Source organism: Castor canadensis, chromosome 6 (genome assembly GCF_047511655.1).
Source record: "Castor canadensis chromosome 6, mCasCan1.hap1v2, whole genome shotgun sequence".
Lineage (NCBI taxonomy): Eukaryota > Metazoa > Chordata > Mammalia > Rodentia > Castoridae > Castor > Castor canadensis.
Window position 1 is genome coordinate 149127084 of NC_133391.1, and position 18235 is coordinate 149145318.

General features: G+C 40.8%; 1 protein-coding gene and 1 long non-coding RNA gene across 8 annotated transcripts in view; one reads left to right on the forward strand and one right to left on the reverse strand.

Moving 5' to 3' along the window:
• The window catches only part of LOC141424223 (uncharacterized), a 28920-nt gene extending 25295 nt beyond the window's left edge, over positions 1-3625 (reverse strand). Inside the window, exons 1-2 of the long non-coding RNA XR_012449208.1 lie at positions 3244-3625; positions 938-1044 (exon numbers count right to left, since the gene is read on the reverse strand). This is a non-coding gene — a long non-coding RNA (uncharacterized lncRNA). The remainder of the gene's footprint in view (positions 1-937; positions 1045-3243) is intronic.
• Positions 3626-3677: 52 nt separating this feature from the next.
• The window catches only part of Golph3 (golgi phosphoprotein 3), a 39687-nt gene continuing 25129 nt past the window's right edge, over positions 3678-18235 (forward strand). For 5 of the 7 annotated variants that reach the window (XR_012449205.1, XR_012449206.1, XR_012449204.1 and 2 more), the window contains exon 1: positions 3678-4207. Coding sequence is in view for 2 of the 7 variants with exons in the window: in XM_074077674.1 (XP_073933775.1) it covers positions 3980-4207 (228 nt within the window). In the remaining 5 variants the exon portion in view is untranslated. The remainder of the gene's footprint in view (positions 4208-18235) is intronic. The other 2 variants (XM_074077674.1, XM_074077673.1) reach the window with 2 other exon arrangements.

Below are 18235 nucleotides of genomic sequence, written 5' to 3' on the forward strand. Positions count from 1 at the left end.
TGCTACTGTTTTGTGGAGTCCAGCTGCAGGAAGCAGATGCCAGGAAGAGGGAAGGAGGAGTGAAGGTGTGGTTGAGCTTCCTGCAGCTATGTGCCACTAAGGTGAGTGAACTACCTCTAAATAGTCCATTTAGGGAGAGAAAGAGGAACGATCAGGCACCAGCTTGAAGTGCTAACTCCCTATGCTTCTAGGTTCTCTAAGTGTGCATAAGGTGTGATATTCTCCGGTTGTGAGGAAGAGATAGTTGGAGCCTCTGTGGAATTGGTCAGCACAGCAGCAGTACCTGAGTGAGTATGGTGGAGGTAGAGAGGGGGTCACTAGAGAACACGCCTGACACATACCTCCCAGTCAATAAATAAAAGGTCATTGCTATTATTAGAAATAGATATTTTGGTTTCTCAAATATTCCTCCTTCCCTTCCTTTCCTTTCTTCCTTCTTTCCTTTTCCCCTTTCTCTCTTTATTGATTCCTTTTTCATTTTTTTCCTTGACACAATGATTTTGAACTCTACATGGAAAAATTATCAAGGAAAAATGCTATGAAAACTCAGGAAAAGAAGAGCAAAATTAGGTAAAGTCTCCATAATTTGAGAGTGTGTGAGTTGGGTGCATGGCTCAAATGGTAGAGCACCTGCTTAGCAAGCACAAGGCCCTGAGTTCAAAACCCAGTGTAGCAGTCCCACAACATAAATCAGCTCCATGGCATCTTAGGAATGCAGAAGCCCCCACAACCTCGGAGAAGCGGAGGAAGCAGCTTGGCCAGAGCACCAGGAGGTACAGGAGGCCCACACGCACCAAGAATGGACCTATAGGATTCCACTGCAAACTGTTCTTTAGGTTAAGGTGGAGCCTTACATATACATATATATATATATTTCTGGACCCTGCTGTGCATCTCTCCAGTCAGCCTTTCTCTATCAATAAAGCTTTTTTCCTACCTGTAACTCTGGTGCTCCAGTCTCTCATTCTTGAGAGTGTTCTGAGACCAAGAACCCTTTAGCACATCTGTGGATTCCCATGACATCTTGTGCCTGAGTCACCAGTACTAAAAAAAAATAAAAAAAGAAGAGTGTATTGGTGTATGACTAGACAAGATTATAACATACATTTTTGCAGATAAGATCATTCATTATTGCATTTGTTTGTAAATAACCTCAATGTCCATCAATAGGGGGTTTTTAGTGTGTTTATGTAATAGGATATGATGCAGCGGAAACCAAGTATGAAGAAGCTTGTGTGTGTGTGTGTGTGTGTGTGTGTGTGTGTGTGCTGGGAATCGAACCCACCATGAGCTGGGCATGGGTTACACCCCCAGCTTTATTTTTGGGGAGGGCTCTCAACTAGTGATAGAAAGTGCTTTTTTTTCTTGGCAACACTGGGTTTTGAACTCAGGGCCTCACGCGTGCTAGTCAAGCACTTTTATCGCTTGAGCCACTCCACCAAAGCTAACATGCTTTCAAACATCAATTAAATGGAAAAACTCAACACGCAGAACAATGTGTTGGTGGGAATGTAGCTCAAGAGTACAGCTCATGCTTACCTGGTTCAATTTCCAGCACCAAACAAACAAAACAAAAACCACAAAAGAAAACCCTAAAACATTGTGTATAATGTGCTATTATTTACATCAACGAGAAGAAAAATTCATTTTCACCTTTGCCTAAGTATGTTTTTAAAAAGATCTCTGGAAGGATAGCCAAGAAAGTAGTCTTAGTGCTTACTTATTTGTGTGTGCACATGTCCACGTGAAGGGTGTATGCAAAAATTCCAGTATCTACTACTGAGTAACAAAGTACTCCCATTTTAGCAGGTTTAAACAACAAATATTATCTCACAGGTAAGAAACTTGAGAATGGCTTAGCTGGGTGGCACTAGTGCAGAATCTTTCACTGGGTTTCCCTTGAGATTTTGACTAGGGCGGTAATCAACTGAAGGCGCCCCTGGGGTTAGAAGTGCTTCAGATGGGTCACTCAGGTGGCTCTTGCGGCAGGAGGCTTGGGTTGTTCTCCACTTGGACTTTTTCCTACCCTAAGGCTGCTTGAAAGTCTTTGGGGTGAGGCAGTGGACTTCCCCCAGAGTGAATGATGGGGTGATGTTGAGTGGGAGGCTGGCTGCAAAGACTTTTACCACTTAATCTGAGAAGTCATACACAGTTAGTCAGGTCTCCCATGTTCTGTTCATTAGAAGAGTTGCCAAGGTCTGTGGAGGTGGCTCATGCATATAATCCTAGCTACGTGGGCAGCAGAGAATGAGGCCAGCCTGGGGAAAGAGTTCATGAGACCCTATCTCAAAACTATCCAACACAGAAAACCGGTAAGTAGTAAAGTGCCTGTCTAGCAAGCATGAGGCCCTGAGTTCAACCCCAATACTGCAAAAAAAAAAAAAAAAAAAAAAGAAAGAAAAAGCCATCATATCTGAGCCACACTCAGGGGGGAAGGGAATTAGGCTTTACATTTTAAGGATTAGTTTATCAGAGAATTCACTGCCATATTTTCAAACCTCCACAGAAGGGGAGGAGAGGACCAACTGGATGAACAGGGCAGTGCTGGGAAATACATCTGCATACTTTTTAACTACTGGATTTAGCTAGATGAGTCAAATAATAAATGCAATTACATTTCTTTCTTTTTTTTCCTTTCCTTTTTTTTTTTAAACAAAGAAACATATTTTAAGCTATTTGGTAAAGAATTGGAAGAGAGAGGAAGGGATGAGAAGTTGAAGAGGATGTGAAATGAGAGGAACTGGTTGAGGTGAAATTGGCCTTTGCTTAGACAGGAAACAGGGAAGGTTGCTCAGGTGCTCAACCCGCGGGCAGGGGAAGTGTGGGGGACTCCCCTTTAACCTCATTTTCTAGGCTTGGGCTATAAGAAAGAGTTCTAGTCAATGGGTTCGTGGAGGGGGAAGAACCTGTCCAAACCTCTGTCTAACCACAGCCTGATACGTGTTTTTTTTTTTTTTTTTTTTTTTAATGATACTGGATGGCTCACAATGCCATTTCTGGATAATGTTTTCCTTACAAGTTACACCTTCTCCTCCCCGAACCCCTCTCAGGTTTGGCAGCTTTTCTTTAACGCAATTTGCACGAACTGTCAAGCATGCCAGGAGGATTTAACCTAGCAATTACACGGAGAGAGAGCTAATGTGTACAAAGACGTGGCACGAAACCCGACAGATTTATTGTGCCCATAAAAGGCTCGTTCGGGGCGTCTGTCCTGGTGTGCAGAACTAACTGTCCGGTACTCACGCGCCCTGGCCACTAACTGCACAGGTCGGGGGCCCGGCTAGGCAAAGCCCTTCCAACTCCCGGCCCCCGCCCAGGTCTCTCCACAAGTTCACGTTCCATCTCTGCAGTCTGCAGGCGCTCCTTTGGAAGGGTCACCGCCAGCAGCAAGTGAAGCCCGTCCTGCGGGTCGTGGGGCCGCACAGGCACACGGCCCGGGTCACCTCCCTAGACTGTGGGGTCAAGACCGAGCAGGGTCCCCGCATTCCTGGGAGAGAGGACACAACGGGAGGACACGTCACCGTGCGGGGCCGCGGGACGGGCAACGCAAGCGGCAGGACAAACCCCCCCGGGCCGCGGAAGGGTGGGCGGTGGCGGCGCCCCGCCCCCGTCCCTGCTCCTGCCGCTTCCGGCGCCCTCGGCCCGCCCCGCGCCGGCTCTGCCACATCCTCCGGTGACGTCAGCGCGCGCCGCCATATTGGAAAGGCGCCGCCGCCGCCTCCGCCGGGGAGCTCGGGTAGTGTTGGGCCGCGGCCGCAGGAAGGAAGGCACCCCTGTCGCTCCCCGCTGCCGCCTGGCCTCCTTCCCTGGCCCGCCCCGACTCCCCATGCCTGCCCCCGGCCCCGCTGCCGACGGACGTCGCTCCACCACCGGGATTTAACACGGAAGCCCGGGTCGGCAGCCGCGGGCGGAGAAGGAGGGAGGAGACCCGGCCGGTCCCGCATCCCTCTCGGCCCGGCGCGCCGCCTCGGCCGGAGCCATGACCTCGCTGACCCAGCGCAGTTCGGGCCTGGTGCAGCGGCGCACCGAGGCCTCCCGCAACGCCGCAGACAAGGAGCGGGCGGCGGGCGGCGGCGGCGGCGGCGGCAGCGAGGACGACGCGCAGAGCCGCCGCGACGAGCAGGACGACGACGACAAGGGCGACTCCAAGGAAACGCGGCTGACCCTGATGGAGGAGGTGCTTCTGCTGGGTCTCAAAGACCGAGAGGTGCGGCGCGGCGCGGCGGGCGGGGCGGGGCGGCGGCGCGGGGTCCGGCCCCGGTGGGCTCCAGATGGGCGCCGGCCTCGGGCCCGCGCACCTGTGCTCCGAGTCCCGCGCCAACTTGTACCGAGGAGTTGGAGTAGGAGTTGGCGCTCGGTGCGCCGCCTCCCTGTGTGCACTGCTTGGATTGCTCCTTCACCCCTTCCGAGCCACTTTGCGTTTCTCCCTCGCCTTGTTCCTCGAGGTCAGCCAGTGGAGACCCTAGGTCGCGAAAGTCCTGCAGATTGCCGTGTAGGCCGAGACACCAGCACTCACAACTGTTGGGTTTTGCAGGTTTTAGGACCTGGTTCATGGATCTGCTTGCTAGGGGATTTATTATTATTATTATTAAAAACTTCAGTTAAGGCAGGCTAGTTGGAATTATGAAAAAAAAAAAAAAATCGGAGGTAGAAGTTTACCGAGTCAAGCTAAGACTCAAAATTCTCATAAAAGCTGCAATAGAGCTTTCTAGGAGAACTTGATTTAGTCGAGAGATCTTTTTTTTCTTTTAAATGGTAATATTGCTGTTAAATTTTTATGTCAGTTAACTGTTCTCAGGAAAGTTGGCCATTTTAAAGGAGGGCCTTTTTTGTGAAGTGCTTGAAATTCTGGGATTGTGATTTGATGAAAGGCCTCATAGGTTTAGATAGTCTCAAGTTGTGATATTTGTTTGTGTTCTGACTTGTGAAAGCGATCATTTTCACCCCTAGATCCAGGCTTTTTAACACGTAGAGAAAAGTTGAAAAAAATGCATCACCCATACCATCCGGACTGGATAGTTGAACATTTTGCTATGTTTGCTTCATCACATATCCATCTACAAAAGTGATTTTTTTTTTTTTGCGCCCTGCGGTTTGAACTCGGGGCCATGCCAGCCCCCATAAGTGATTATTTTTAAATACAGACCTGTAGAGAGAGAGATTTTGTAAATAATATATGGTGATATAGCTTGAGAAGCTTGTTTGATCACAGCCTGGAAACTATAGACAATACATTTTGAGAGTCAGACACAAAAGTACCTAAGTTTTGTTTTGATTTTAAGTAAATTTTCCAAATTCAGGAAGGAGGACAAAAAATCTCATCCCTGTAAGACAGTTTACTTTTCCTGGTTCCCCCAAACTTACCAGCACTGGGTGTTTTTGTGTGGACTGTTTGTGGCCACCTGGTATTTAGTAATCTAATGCACTCAAGTATACTTTGATAGAAATTCTTGATTTCTCAGGTCTTAGTAACAGTTACTTTGAAACAGTCTTTCAGGCTGTAAAAGAGCCCCAGGCCCTGTTTAATTACTAAATTGTGGTGATGAAACAGACAGTATGTGAATTTTCTTTTTGTCCTGAAAAACCAGACTAGATGTTAGTAATGTTTAGAAGGTATTGGATTTGATGTTTTAGGCTCCACAGTTTGGAATCTTAGTAATAAATATTTTACATTTTTTTATTCAGGGGTGGGGAAAAACTTAGATTATGGAGACATTTTAGAAAATATGAGGAAAGCAAAGTGGAGAAAACATTTCTGGTTAACATTTTGATTTATACTTTTTTGACATTGGATAAAACTAAATCTTTAAAAAAACTAGCTTTTGGTGTTGAGGCTCTGAGAAATTATGGTGAAAAGTACCTTGTTTTTTCAAGTATGTGTTACTCTAAACGTTTAAGATTTAACATGCTATTTTTCTGTGGTTTGGTTCTCATGAAGGTAAAGACTATTGAAGTTTAATGGTACTTGCATAATTTAGACAATTTGAAGTTTTTTGATGGCAGGTAAATGAAACCATCTGTTGTGTTTTTTTTGTGTCAGTAGTCACTATACACCATAGTTTGCAAGTCATGGCTAAAGTCCAGACTCTAGCCTAATTCTGAGTTTTTTCCCCCATGTTTGCAACAGCCACATAGGGAACTGTCCCTCTGTTTTCTAGGCAAGTTTGGAGATTTGGAGGAGGGTGGGATTTTGCATTGCCTTACAATTTAGTTTTGGAGCCTTTTGTGTGTTTCCTTTCATCACATATTTAAGTACTAGTACTAGTACATTCCTCATCCATTCATCCCTGGAGGTTCCCACTCTCCCATGTCTTGTATCACTTTTTAAGGTGCAGAAATTGCTTTCTTACCTTGACTTTAGGTCCTTGTGCTTGTTAATGTTAGATTTTAGTTTACTAAATTTGTTGTTAATAAGCTCTAAACTTTAGCCTTAATATGTAGTTTAATAAATTCACTACTCTAAGTATCCATTTTGTGCTTTTAAGATATTTAGAAGCTTAACTTTAAATTTAGGCATGTTATTAATGTTGGAAATATATATATACATATATAACATAGGTTAGCTTACATATATGTGAAGTTAAAAGAAACAGCTTTAAGAAATTGCTAAATGGTGAGATTAATTTTACATTGAGTTTTAAAAAACAGTCTTACTAACTTACATTCTTTGGCTCTTTAAAGATGTTTTGTTGGAGCCCAGCTACTCAGGAGGCAGAGATAAGGAGGAGAGACGCTGTCTCAAAAATACTCAACACAAAAAAGGGCTGGTCCAGTGGCTCAAGTGGTAAAGAGCCTCAGCGTGAGGCTGAGTTCAAACCCTAGTACCACAAAAAAAAAAAAAACTGTGGAAAATAGTAAACCTACAGAAAAGTGCACATACGTGTGATAATTTTTCACAAATAGTGTTAAACCAGCATTTAGAGCAAGAAACAATATGACCAACTCTCCAGAATCTTCACCAGTTGCCCCTTCCTCAAGGGCAACCACTAGCTTAACTTTAGGATTCAGCATAGGTTAATTTTGCCTAGTTTTTGTCCTTTCCATTTGTGTCTGAATTTATTTCGCATTGTTTGTGAGATTAATCCCTATTGTGTGAAGTTACCATTTTTTCATCTTGTATCAGTTTACTTTTAATACATTTATAATCTCTATTTAAAAAAATTACTGGTCTTATATTTTGAATCAAGTCTTCCCCTTCCCTTTACTGACCAATAAGCCATGGTCTGGCTTCAGATTACCTATTAGGGGTTAATCTAACACTTCTTGGTGAGTGATACATATTCTTTTTTTTTTAAAGTACACATTTCAGATTTATCAATGATTATTCTTTCCAGTTTTCATAAATACAGATGCCTGGGCCGCTCCGGATTTTGATGCTCATGCTTGGAAGAGTCAGTGACATAGGTACTTTTCAAAAGCCACAGTAAAGGTGGCAGATAGGTTTACACTTGAATTCAATTTAATTAGCAAGATTTCTGTTATCCCACACCTCACTATGAGGGAGAGAGGCAGCAAGCCTGGCAGGTATTTTCTTTTCCCTCTTTTTTTTTTTTCTGTAGATGCCACCACTACAGCCTTTTCAGAATATTTCATTGAGAATTAGCTCAAATAACTGTCATCATGTTCAAACAACTTTTTGTTGTTGCTGTCGTACACATGCTTGTACCGCTGAGTACTCCAAGCCTCTCAACTTCATTGGTGGCAAATCTTAGTCTTTAAGGTTGGATTTGATTGTTTTATTTTGGTGGTAATGGGGTTTCAATTTCAACTCAGGGCTTGGCACTTGCTACGCAGGCATTCACTGCTTGAGCCATACCTTCAGCCCTGGATTTGATTATTTAAACAGCCAGTTATAATTTAGAGTATGCTTGTGAAATAGTATTAAGTGGAGAGAAGCTTTGTAGTCCTGGTCCAGGGTGTATCCTTTGCTTTACATATTTTTTGAGGCTTTCTGAGCCTCGTAGTTCTCTTGTAAAGTGGGAAAATAGTTTTACCAAATGGTTGTTCTGATTGTACGCTGTAGATATCTGTTTAACTCTCCCTGTGTCTTCCCCATTTTATCAGTGAGTGTAGTCCTATGATGGTCTCTTGACTTTTTCCCTACCCTTTTGTGTATAGCTGGACTTGTCCAGTTAGATGTTTTCTCCCTGGGCTTTGAGCCTGAAAAGAGTAACAGGTTGTAAGGACTTTTTTTGCCAAACTTTTCAGAGTAGTATCCTAAGTGGATCACACTGTTCTGACATGGTTCTTTGAGCATCTTTCTCCCTAGTCCATTTGTGCTGCCTTTCCAGCCTGATTTTCCAGTCACCTTCCAATTTTGTAAGTTTCAACAACCTTCAGCAAAACCACTTTTTAAAGGTAATATTTCTAGTGCTTGTAGATAGGAGCGCTAATATTAGGACTGCATCTTAAAAAATAAGTAGGTGCTTGAGCTGGATAAATAAGTTTAAAATGATGGATCTAACTGTGTGTGTGTGTGTGTGTGTGTGTGTGTGTGTGTGTGTGTGTTTTACTCTGGCTCCAAGGATTTGTTCCATTTTTGGAATAAATTGCTCAAGGTTTATACTTTGAAACACAGTACTTACTCCTTTTCACATTTGCAGTTGATGTAAATACATATCAAATCTGTAAATGAAAAATTCATTCAACAAATATTCGGAATTTCAAGATGTACTAAGATTTTCAGTAATTTAAAAATCTAATGAAGAAAGAAATGTTGTGACTCCTTTTCTAATACAATTACTATTCCATATTTTTGAAAGGTTTGTATTTTCATGTATTTTATCACAAGTATGAGATTTACAGGATATCAAACATTAGTTTTTAGAGTTCATTGAACCATTTGATTTACCTTCTAAAGAAGACGTGATACTGTTGAAATTGCTTTTTTTGTGCTTCAGTATTCTTTCACAGTGTGGGCAAAACGGTCACTGACTCATACATAAGTGGTACTTATGTTTGATATTTATTAATTTTAGATCATCTGAGTGTTCTTGTAAGGGTAATTTGAATTTATTTTTTAGAATTGTACTTTGAAGTTACTTCAGTCAGATTTTGAAATTTGGGGAAATTTTTTCTGATATTTAAAGAAATAACTGCATAGAGTATCAACTTACATGTAAATCTCAGAAAGTCCTGAAGGCATTGTGCATCATGCTTGTTCTATTAAATAGTACTGAAGTTTTGGCTGAGCACTACTTGATTCTGCACTTTCTCCTCTTTATACAGTGTAATTTTTCTACTGCTGTTAATCAGAGTAAATGGTATTAAGTATGCTGTGGTCTTTGTTTAGGGAATTTTATTTTCATATTGTGAGTTTCCTTTTGAAGCAGCATAAATAGACTGTGTTTTTTGTCTCACTGTGTTTCTTAGTCTAAGGACAAGTGCCAAAGGAGAAAGCTTGGCTTTATCTCGAAATTGGTATTTGTGACTTTAGGCTTCTAATCAAAGATAGAAAGACTACATCCTGTTAGTACCATAGTATAGTATTATAATGTAACCTGTTATATTTTCATTTTTACTTTCTTAGAGAAAATAGGGTATTTCTCTTCCTGTTGTTTGGTAAACCTTGATCTACAAGACTACAACTAATAGAAAGTACAGTGTAGTGCCCTCTGGTAAACACATTTATAAGCTTAAAATGTGCTGGGATCGAACTCAGCACCTTGAACTTGCTAGGCAAGTGCTCTACCACTGAGCTACATCCCCAACCTGAACACTAACTTATTTTTAAACTTGATAAATTGTATTTGGTTAGCATACTACTTTAATGGAGAAAATCTTAAATTGCAGTCAGCAGATGGAGTTTAGAAACCTTGTTTCTGCAATCGTATGTCTGCGTGTTTTCCTGGGGAAAGAGGATAAATTAATGAAATGAGCTGTTTTAGTTTAAGGTTCTTGTTTTTGTTTTGTCTCATTTTTTTTTCACCTTCCACCTGAAAATTGACTAGAGGAAGTTTTAGGTTTTAGAGCTGTGGTATGTTGGAGTTTTAGTTCTTTGAGATTTCAGATATGAAGTTGATACTTCTGTGGCCTGGAGTTGAGTTCTTTCTCATCTTGCTAAATGACATTTAGAAGTAGTGTAGTTACCACAAGTAAGATTCTAACAATTTCCTTCTATTTAGGAAATGTTTGTTGAGCACATTTTACTGTGCCAGAGCCTTTACTAGGTGCAAATGCTAAGAAGAAGGTCTCTGTCTTCAAGTTCATTTTGTTTTCATAGAGTAAGCTACAAAACTAAATGCTGTTAGACTTTTTTGATATTGAATATCTCAGCCTGACATGTGGCTTCAACTCAGTAAATATTTTTAAATAAATAATATATTCTCAGTGAGAATAATATCATTTCCAAGAGTAAAACGGATTCTGGGGGTGGTATTGAAAAAAAATAGTTCTTTTTGTATAAACCTTAGCTATAATACATAAATAAATTACATTAATGTATGTTAATTTAAAAATAAAGTTAAATTTAAGAATATTTCCTTTTCCCCACTCCCAAATAAATTCCTCTATATTCCATCTTATTAACACTTAATGAGGGAGATAGTGATAATGAAAAACAGTTGATAAGCACTGAAATAGTATTAAAAATGGACTTGGTTTGCACTTCATTAAGGTTTAGGATTTTTCTTTTTTGGTGTGTGTGGTAATTGGGGGTGGGACCTCTAGCATGCTAGCACATGCTTTTCCACTGAGCTATAGCCCTAGCCCTAGAAATCCTTTTCTCTATGCCAGGTGCAGTGGTACACACCCTTAGCCCCAGCTACTTAGGAGAGTCTCTCAAAGCCCAGGAGTTTAGGGCCAGCTTGGGCAACATAGTGAGACTCTCCTTAATAAATAAAATAAAATAAAATAAGTCAACATTTTCTTTGATAGAAATTTTTATTATAGAATTTGACTGTAGTTCAGTAGGTGGAGGAACAGTTTTAGCGTACTGAACTATAGGAAGTTGTGAGTTGAATGTTTAAAGTAAGAGTTATTCTTTTTGTTGGTAGTATGTAGGTAAACTTTTGTGCTCCCATACCCCCTACCTTTTGAGAGGGACTGGAAATTGAAGGACTGTATGTAAGTTATTTTTACTTTGGTTTCATTTTCTGGTTATAGTTTCTTTCCTTTTTTTTTTTTTTTTTGTAGTGCTGGGGTTGAACCCAGGGCCTCATACTTGCTACACAGTGCTCTAACACTAAGCTACATCCTCAGCCCTAGTTCTAGTTTCTTAAAGACAAGTCTTAAATAGTGTTATACCATATTAATTTTTTTCAGAAATAACATTTAGGAACTTAAATTTCAGTTTAGTCATTGAATTGGGCTTGTTAATTTTTGTGTCCATGCGATATATGAAGTGAAAACTGGTTGTTTGGAATTCATAATGTCAGTTAATCCCAGTATGGAACACCTATGTGCTAGCCCCTTTGTTAGGTTCTAAGGTCACAAAGAAAAAAAAATTTTTTTTGTGGGTTGGGATTTGAACTCAGGACTTTGCACTTGCAAAGCAGGCACTCTACTACTTGAGCCACACCTCCAGTCCATTTTACACTGGTTATTTTTAGAGATGGGGTCTCCATCCATTTTCTCAGGTTGACCTCTAACTGTGATCCTCTGTATCTCAGCCTCCCAAGTGTCTAGGGTTGCAGTCGTGAGCCACTGGTGCTTGGCAAATAAAACATTTTTTATCCTTAAAGGGCATCCAGTCTACATAGAGAAGACAGATTTGTATTACTGACGTTAGTGGAAATGTTATATGGAGTAGGGACATATGAAGGTTGCCAGGAACCACAAGACTGTGCCCTGTTCTCTCTCCTCTTCTCTTCTTTTCTCTCCTCTTCCCTTTCTCTCTTCTTGGCTCGTCTAGTCTCATATCTCTTTCTCTCGCTAAGTATTGAGCCCAGTTCTTTGTACATAGGAGGGAAGCACTCAACCACTGAGTTATACACCTAGCCCCTCCTCCATATCTTCTAATTCGATTACTTTTTTAAAATTTATTTTTTATTTATTTTGGAGACAGGGTCTTGCTATGTAGCTCAGATTAGCCTCAAATTCAGGATCTTCCTGTTTCAGCCTCTTGAGTGCTGGGATTATAGGTATGAACCACTATGCCCGGCTTGGTTACTTTTCATTTCTTTCTCATTGTAGGGTCCATTGGCTGTTAAAACCGATTCCTGAGGGGGTTGAAAGTGGGGCAAGTTGTGGGAACAACAATTAACAAAATTTGTGCTTGCTTCCACAACACATATACAGAGATTAGCATGGCCTCAGTGTGAGGATGACACACTCATGAAGCATTCCATATTTTTTCAATAGAGTTGCATAAACAAAAAATAGCACAATTGTAGCAAACTATAAAGTTACACTTTGTGCAGTTTTTTGTTAAATGGATTTAGAAGTCAAAGCAAGTAACATGAAAAGTACTAGTCCAAACTGGGATAAGAAGTGAGAATTAATAATGTAAAGTATAAGTGCCACCTGAGTAGTAGAAACAGTAAACATCCAGTTCAGAAATGGTAATTTAGGCTAAGACCTAAGAGGAGTACACAGAGCAGAAAGCTTATCTGGGCATTGTACTATTTTTTACAAAAGTGAACACTCCTTTCTTGGGGAGTAAAGGCTTAGAACAGAACCTCCCATAGAATTGTTGTCACAAAGAAGTTTTTCTTTTTGTGTGGTACTGGAGTTTGAACTCATGGCCTCATGCTTGATAGGCAGGCACTCTGCCACTTGAGCCATTCCACTAGCCCTTTTTTGTGTTGAGTATTTTTGAGATAGGGTCTCTCAAACTATTTGCCCAGGCTGGCCTTGAACCTTGATCCTCCTAATCTCTACCTCCAGAGTATGTAGGGTTATAGGTGTGAATCATCAGCACCTGGCAGCCCAGGATTGAGCCCAGTGCCTTATGCATGTTAGACAAGTGCTCTACCACTGAGCCACATCGCCAGCTTACAAAGTAGTTTTGAAGCAGACTGGAAATTGATGTTGGGATTAATTTATTAGTCAGGTGCTCTACCACTTGAGCCATACCCCCAGCCCAATGTTGGGATTAATTTAGATTTGATTGTCATAAATCTTTTAAGTTGGTGTCTGAAATTTTAAATTAGAAAATTGTTTTTTCACATTTTAGTGATTTGCATAAGATGTGATACATTTAGAAATTACTGTTTATAAATTTCGAACTTAAAATGTTCTATCTATCCCTCCACCCATCCATTGATCTCTTTCTCTTCTCAAATAGTTGAAGGTCTTTTATGATCTGGGCTAGAAACATTAAAAGTATGATTCCCTTTCATAGTCTCCATAGTCTTAATCATGATCAGTGGGTCTAAGAGACTAAAAGGAAAGCTGTAAGTTTTAAATTTTCTTAAATAGTAAAATATATGTAATAGAATTTATAATTTCAATCATCTTAAGTGTATAATTCAATCTCTTGTAACCACTACTTTGCTTTCTGTGTCTATGAATTTGACTATTCTGGGTACCTCACACAAGTGAAATCAAACAGCATTTGCCTTATTTTACTTAGCATAATCTTTTCAGGGCTCATTCATATTGTAGCATGTATCAGGATTTAATTTTTTTTAAAGCTGAATAATTTTCCATTGTAAGTATCTGCCACATTTTGTTTATTCATTTACAGGCATTTGGGTTATTTCAATTTATTGGCTATATTTTATCTTAATATCTGGTTAGAGTTCTTTTGAAGGGAGAGCTTCTTGTCATGGTCTGTAGCTTAGATTTCTTGAGTAAAGGAAAAGGAAAAGTGCCCTCAAGTGGTAGCGTGGGTAAGTGCTTGGTGCTGTGATGAGTGGAGTAAAGAAGACTTCAGGTGAGGGATGGCCAAAGAGAATGTTGAGAAGGATAGGTAGTACTTTTGGGAGATAAGATTTTGATTTTTTTTTTTTTTTGGGACAAGGTCTTGCTGTGTTGTCCAAGCTGGTCTGGAACTCCTGGGCTTCAGCAGTCCTCTTGCACGAGGACTCCCTTGTGCTGGGGCTGCAGCATGCAGTGCTTCTGTGCCTGGCTAGAGATAAGTTTTGGGTACAATTTTGAGACAGACACGAAACTAGCATTTTAGACAGGATATATAAGAAGAGCCTAAATGGGAGAGAAAGTTGCTAAACTTCTGAAAATAAGTTGTCTTACTAAACTAAAGAGGAAAATCACGGGCTTGGAGGTATGGCTCAAGCAGTGGAGCGCCTGCTTTGCAAGTGTGAAGGAGCCCTGAGTTCAAACTCTAGTCCCACCAAAAAAAAAAAAAAAATCAAAGCTGTCTTGTAAGAACTCAGCTATGAGAGGGGGATTGTGTGTGGAAGAGCTATTGGCAGAGGACCTTAAATAAAAGCTGTAAGTGATACTAGAGGCAGATATGAATTGGATTTTCGGGATGACTTCTTTTGACTGTGAAAAAGATTAGTAGATAGAATAACTGGAGGCAGCAAGATCATTAGTATCCAGTACAGAACATTTTAAAAAAAGTTCTGTGTGGGAAATGGGTTTGAACAAAGACAAGAAAAGGAAATTTGTTATTCTTCCAGTCCTTTTTTTTGCAGGATGGGATTTGAACTCAGGGATTCATGCTTGCAAAGCAGGTGCTCTACCCCTGGAGCCACACTTTGCTCTGGTTATTTTGGAAATGGGGGTCTTGGGGACTATTTGCCTAGGCTGGCCTCAAACCATGATTATCTTGATCTCAGCCTCCTGGCCTCAAACTGTGGTCCTCCCTGTCTCAGCCTCCCAAGTAGCTAGGATTATAGGCGTGAGCTGCTAGTGCCTGGCTAGAGATGTTTTTAAACGTATAATTAACAGCATCTTATTAATAAGATTTAGCTGTAAGGGTTGGGGGTGTAGCTCAGAAGTAGAGTGCTTCTCTAAATACATAAGGCCCTTGGTTTGATCACAGCACCACATGAATAATTAAATAAATACATGCATACTTAGATACCTAATACCATAATTTCCAGGATTAAATCTGGGAATGAGGAGGATCCCAGTTTGAGGCCAGCTAGGGCAAATACTTTGCCACACTCCATATCCAAAATAACCAGAGCAAAAATGGACTGGAGGTATGGCTCAAGTGGTAGACTGCCTGCCTTGCAAGGATGAAGCCCTGAGTTCAAGCCCCAGCCCTGCTCCCTCCCCGCCCCCGCCAAATTAATTTACTTGAGAAGCAGTTAGTATCTGTTTACACTTTGTGCTCCCTGCAGGGAAGTTATTAGTGGCAGAGGTAGAGAGAAAAATGTGTAACACTCTCTTCTGTTTTGACAGAGCTGAGAGGAAGTACATGTAGATTAGCTATCAAGCAGATAGGTCTTTGGAGGCAAGACAGAGAGTCAGAGCTTTGGAGCTAGATAGACCAGTTGCAGTTCTAGCTTTGCCATGTGGTAGCTTCACTGAGCCTGAGTTCCATTAGCTTGTGAAATCGGAAGAATAGTACTTCCTTTACAGGGTGTTCTAAGGGTTAGACATATGTACCTCAAATGCTTAGCAGAGTTTTAACATTGGATAGGTACTCAGTGTATGGCAAAGTATGGACTGAGTGTGCAATTTAAAAAAGAGATTTGTTGATCATTCGCATTCTAACTGTAGAGATGACTCATTTTCAGTTACTGAAAGTGTATTTCCTGTCCTAATAAACTTCACTATTGCTTGAAAAAAAAATAAAAATAAAAGAGGGATTTGTTAACAGGCTACCTTGAAGAGGGGAGCAGGTGAGGAATGGAAGGGGAGGGAGGAGGTAGAGACTTCTAATTTTCTGTTATCTACTTCTGTTTGAATTTTTACTAAAAAGAAGTGAAGTGCATTAGATGTCACAGGATGAGTGTGTACATGAGCTAACAAAAGGCCAGGGGGCTCTGCATTTAAGGAGTGGGTAACAGAAGAGTGACTTGTCAATGAACCTGAGCAGGAGCTGCCAGAGGAGTGCAGGGAGAGGGGTGCTGTGGAAGAGGGAAGAGAGGGACTGTCAGCGGTATCTTATGTTGTGAAGAAGTCAGACGAGAAGCTTTGTTGAGAATGGGGTCAGGTTGTGCTGGATTGGGAAGCAAAAGGGAAGTAGTGGCTTCCTTTTTTATAGTACTTCAGAGTTTGCCACTAATGGAAAGGAGAGAGGGTTGGTCTGTTTCTCTCTCTTCCTCACATGATGGGCATACTACTTGAGAATGTTTGGATGCCACTAGAAGGTGTGTAGGCTGATGTAAATACATATATATACATATGTATTTACAACGCAGGCACTTAACCACTTCAGCCATGCCGCCAGCCCAGAAGGCTCTGGGTATATGTGGATCTGGGGAGAATTGGAGTTTTGAAGTAGCTGCGATAGAGAGGGTAAGGACTTTGACTAGGGAAACCATCATCAGATGGACTTGTCAAGTGTCATTGAGGGATTAGTTTAAGCTGGAGACAGTATATTTGTGCACTGAGGTTTTTAGGATTTCTTGTTTCACCAGTAGTTCAGAAGCACAGGTACAGATAGGAAGAAAGTTAGATGGTTTGATTGATGTGGGTTGGAATTTTGCTACATAAATGCATCATAAAAAGAGCAGTAGATGTATTTGGGACTTGAGCAAGAATGTAGTGGAAGTGCTGCACCCGGGCTTATTTTCCATGTCTTTGATTTGATAGTAATAATGCCTCAGAAGGTTGTTGTGGGCCAGGCATGATGATGCATGCCTGTAATCCTAGTACCTGGGAGGTTGAGGCAGGAGGATTGTTAGTTCAAGTCCAGCCCTGGGCTGTATAGCAAGCCAAAAAAAGAAAACTTTGAAGGTTCAGGCGAGCTTACTACATGCTGAATACTTAGAACAGTGCTTTGCACACAGTGTATGCTCAGTAAATTGTTGTTCTGGCTGGTGCTGTCTACTACTGAGGTATAGCCCCACTCCTTTATTGTATTTTTGATAAACTCAAGACCCTATCTAACTAAAGCAAGAAGGGGCTGGAGGGCATGGCTTAAGTGTCAGAGTGCCTGCCTAAGCAAGTGTGAGGCTCTGGGTTCAAATGCCAGAGTTGCAAATAAAAAAAAAAATTTGGAATTTACCTTTCCAACATTTCTTAGCAAGATTGTACATATACATATTTTAATGATTTGCCTTTATCTCTAGATACAGAAATGTCATTTGGATCTTGCTTTTTTAATGTTACATCCTAAAGGTGGTTCGCTATCACTATTGTATAGAGATCTTTTATGGCTCCATAGTGTTCCATTATGTGACTGTATTTTGGTATGTCCATCCAGTCCCATCCTGATGGCTTTTTTCCAAGCTTTTGCTACACCTACAAATACCATAATAACTTTATGTATAAGTTTCATATTCATAGGGTTGTTTTTTCAGAGAAGATGCCATTTAAGTAGTATTGTCAAGTACAAGGGTAAATGAATATATAAATTTTATAGGTTCAAGTAGGGATGGTGTCACTTTGACATTATTATAACATGTAGAGTGCCTGTTTCGCTTATCTTTAGCAACAAATATACCAAATTTTTGGATTTTTGTTAGTTTGGTAGGTTAAGGTTTATTTATTTTTTTGTAGAAGTACTGGGATTTGAACTTAGGGCCTCCTGCTTCCTAGGCAGGTACTCTCCCACTTGAGCCACATCTTTCAGCCTTTTTTTTTGCTTTAGTTATTTTTTAGATAGGGTCTCATGCTTTTTGTCCTGTCCATCTGGACTTGGACTGCTATCTTCCTACCTTTGCCTCCTGCATAACTGGGATTATAGATGTGAGCCACCATACCAATAGTATTATTTCATGTAACGTTTAAAAAAAATTGATTTCAGGTATGGATGCCATGCCTGGGTTAATCAGTTTTTTAAATAACCCTGATAATTAACCTGCAAATACTTTTTTTTCCTTGAAATTAGAATAGCTCAGGTATCTTGTTTTGTCCTAAGCCACATACTTGCTCTCTCAGGAAATTCATAGGTTTTTTTTTTTGACAGGATCTGGTGATGTTTCTCACACTGGTCTCGAACTTTCCATCCTCTTGCCTCAGTCTCTCAAGTGTTGCTGAGATTACAGGCATGCACCACCACACCTAACTCTTTCTTAGGAAATTTTTCATTGATTAAATTCATATTTAGGGAACGCTTGAAGTCTTTCTCACCATGTATTGCCTTCTTACTTTTTATGGTAAATAGAAAATTATGCCTGTTTCAGTTTTTCCCCTTTTTTTGGTATTATATCCATTTGAGGTTTTGTTGTTGTTGGTCACTCTAGGGCATTACAGCATGCACCTTAATTAT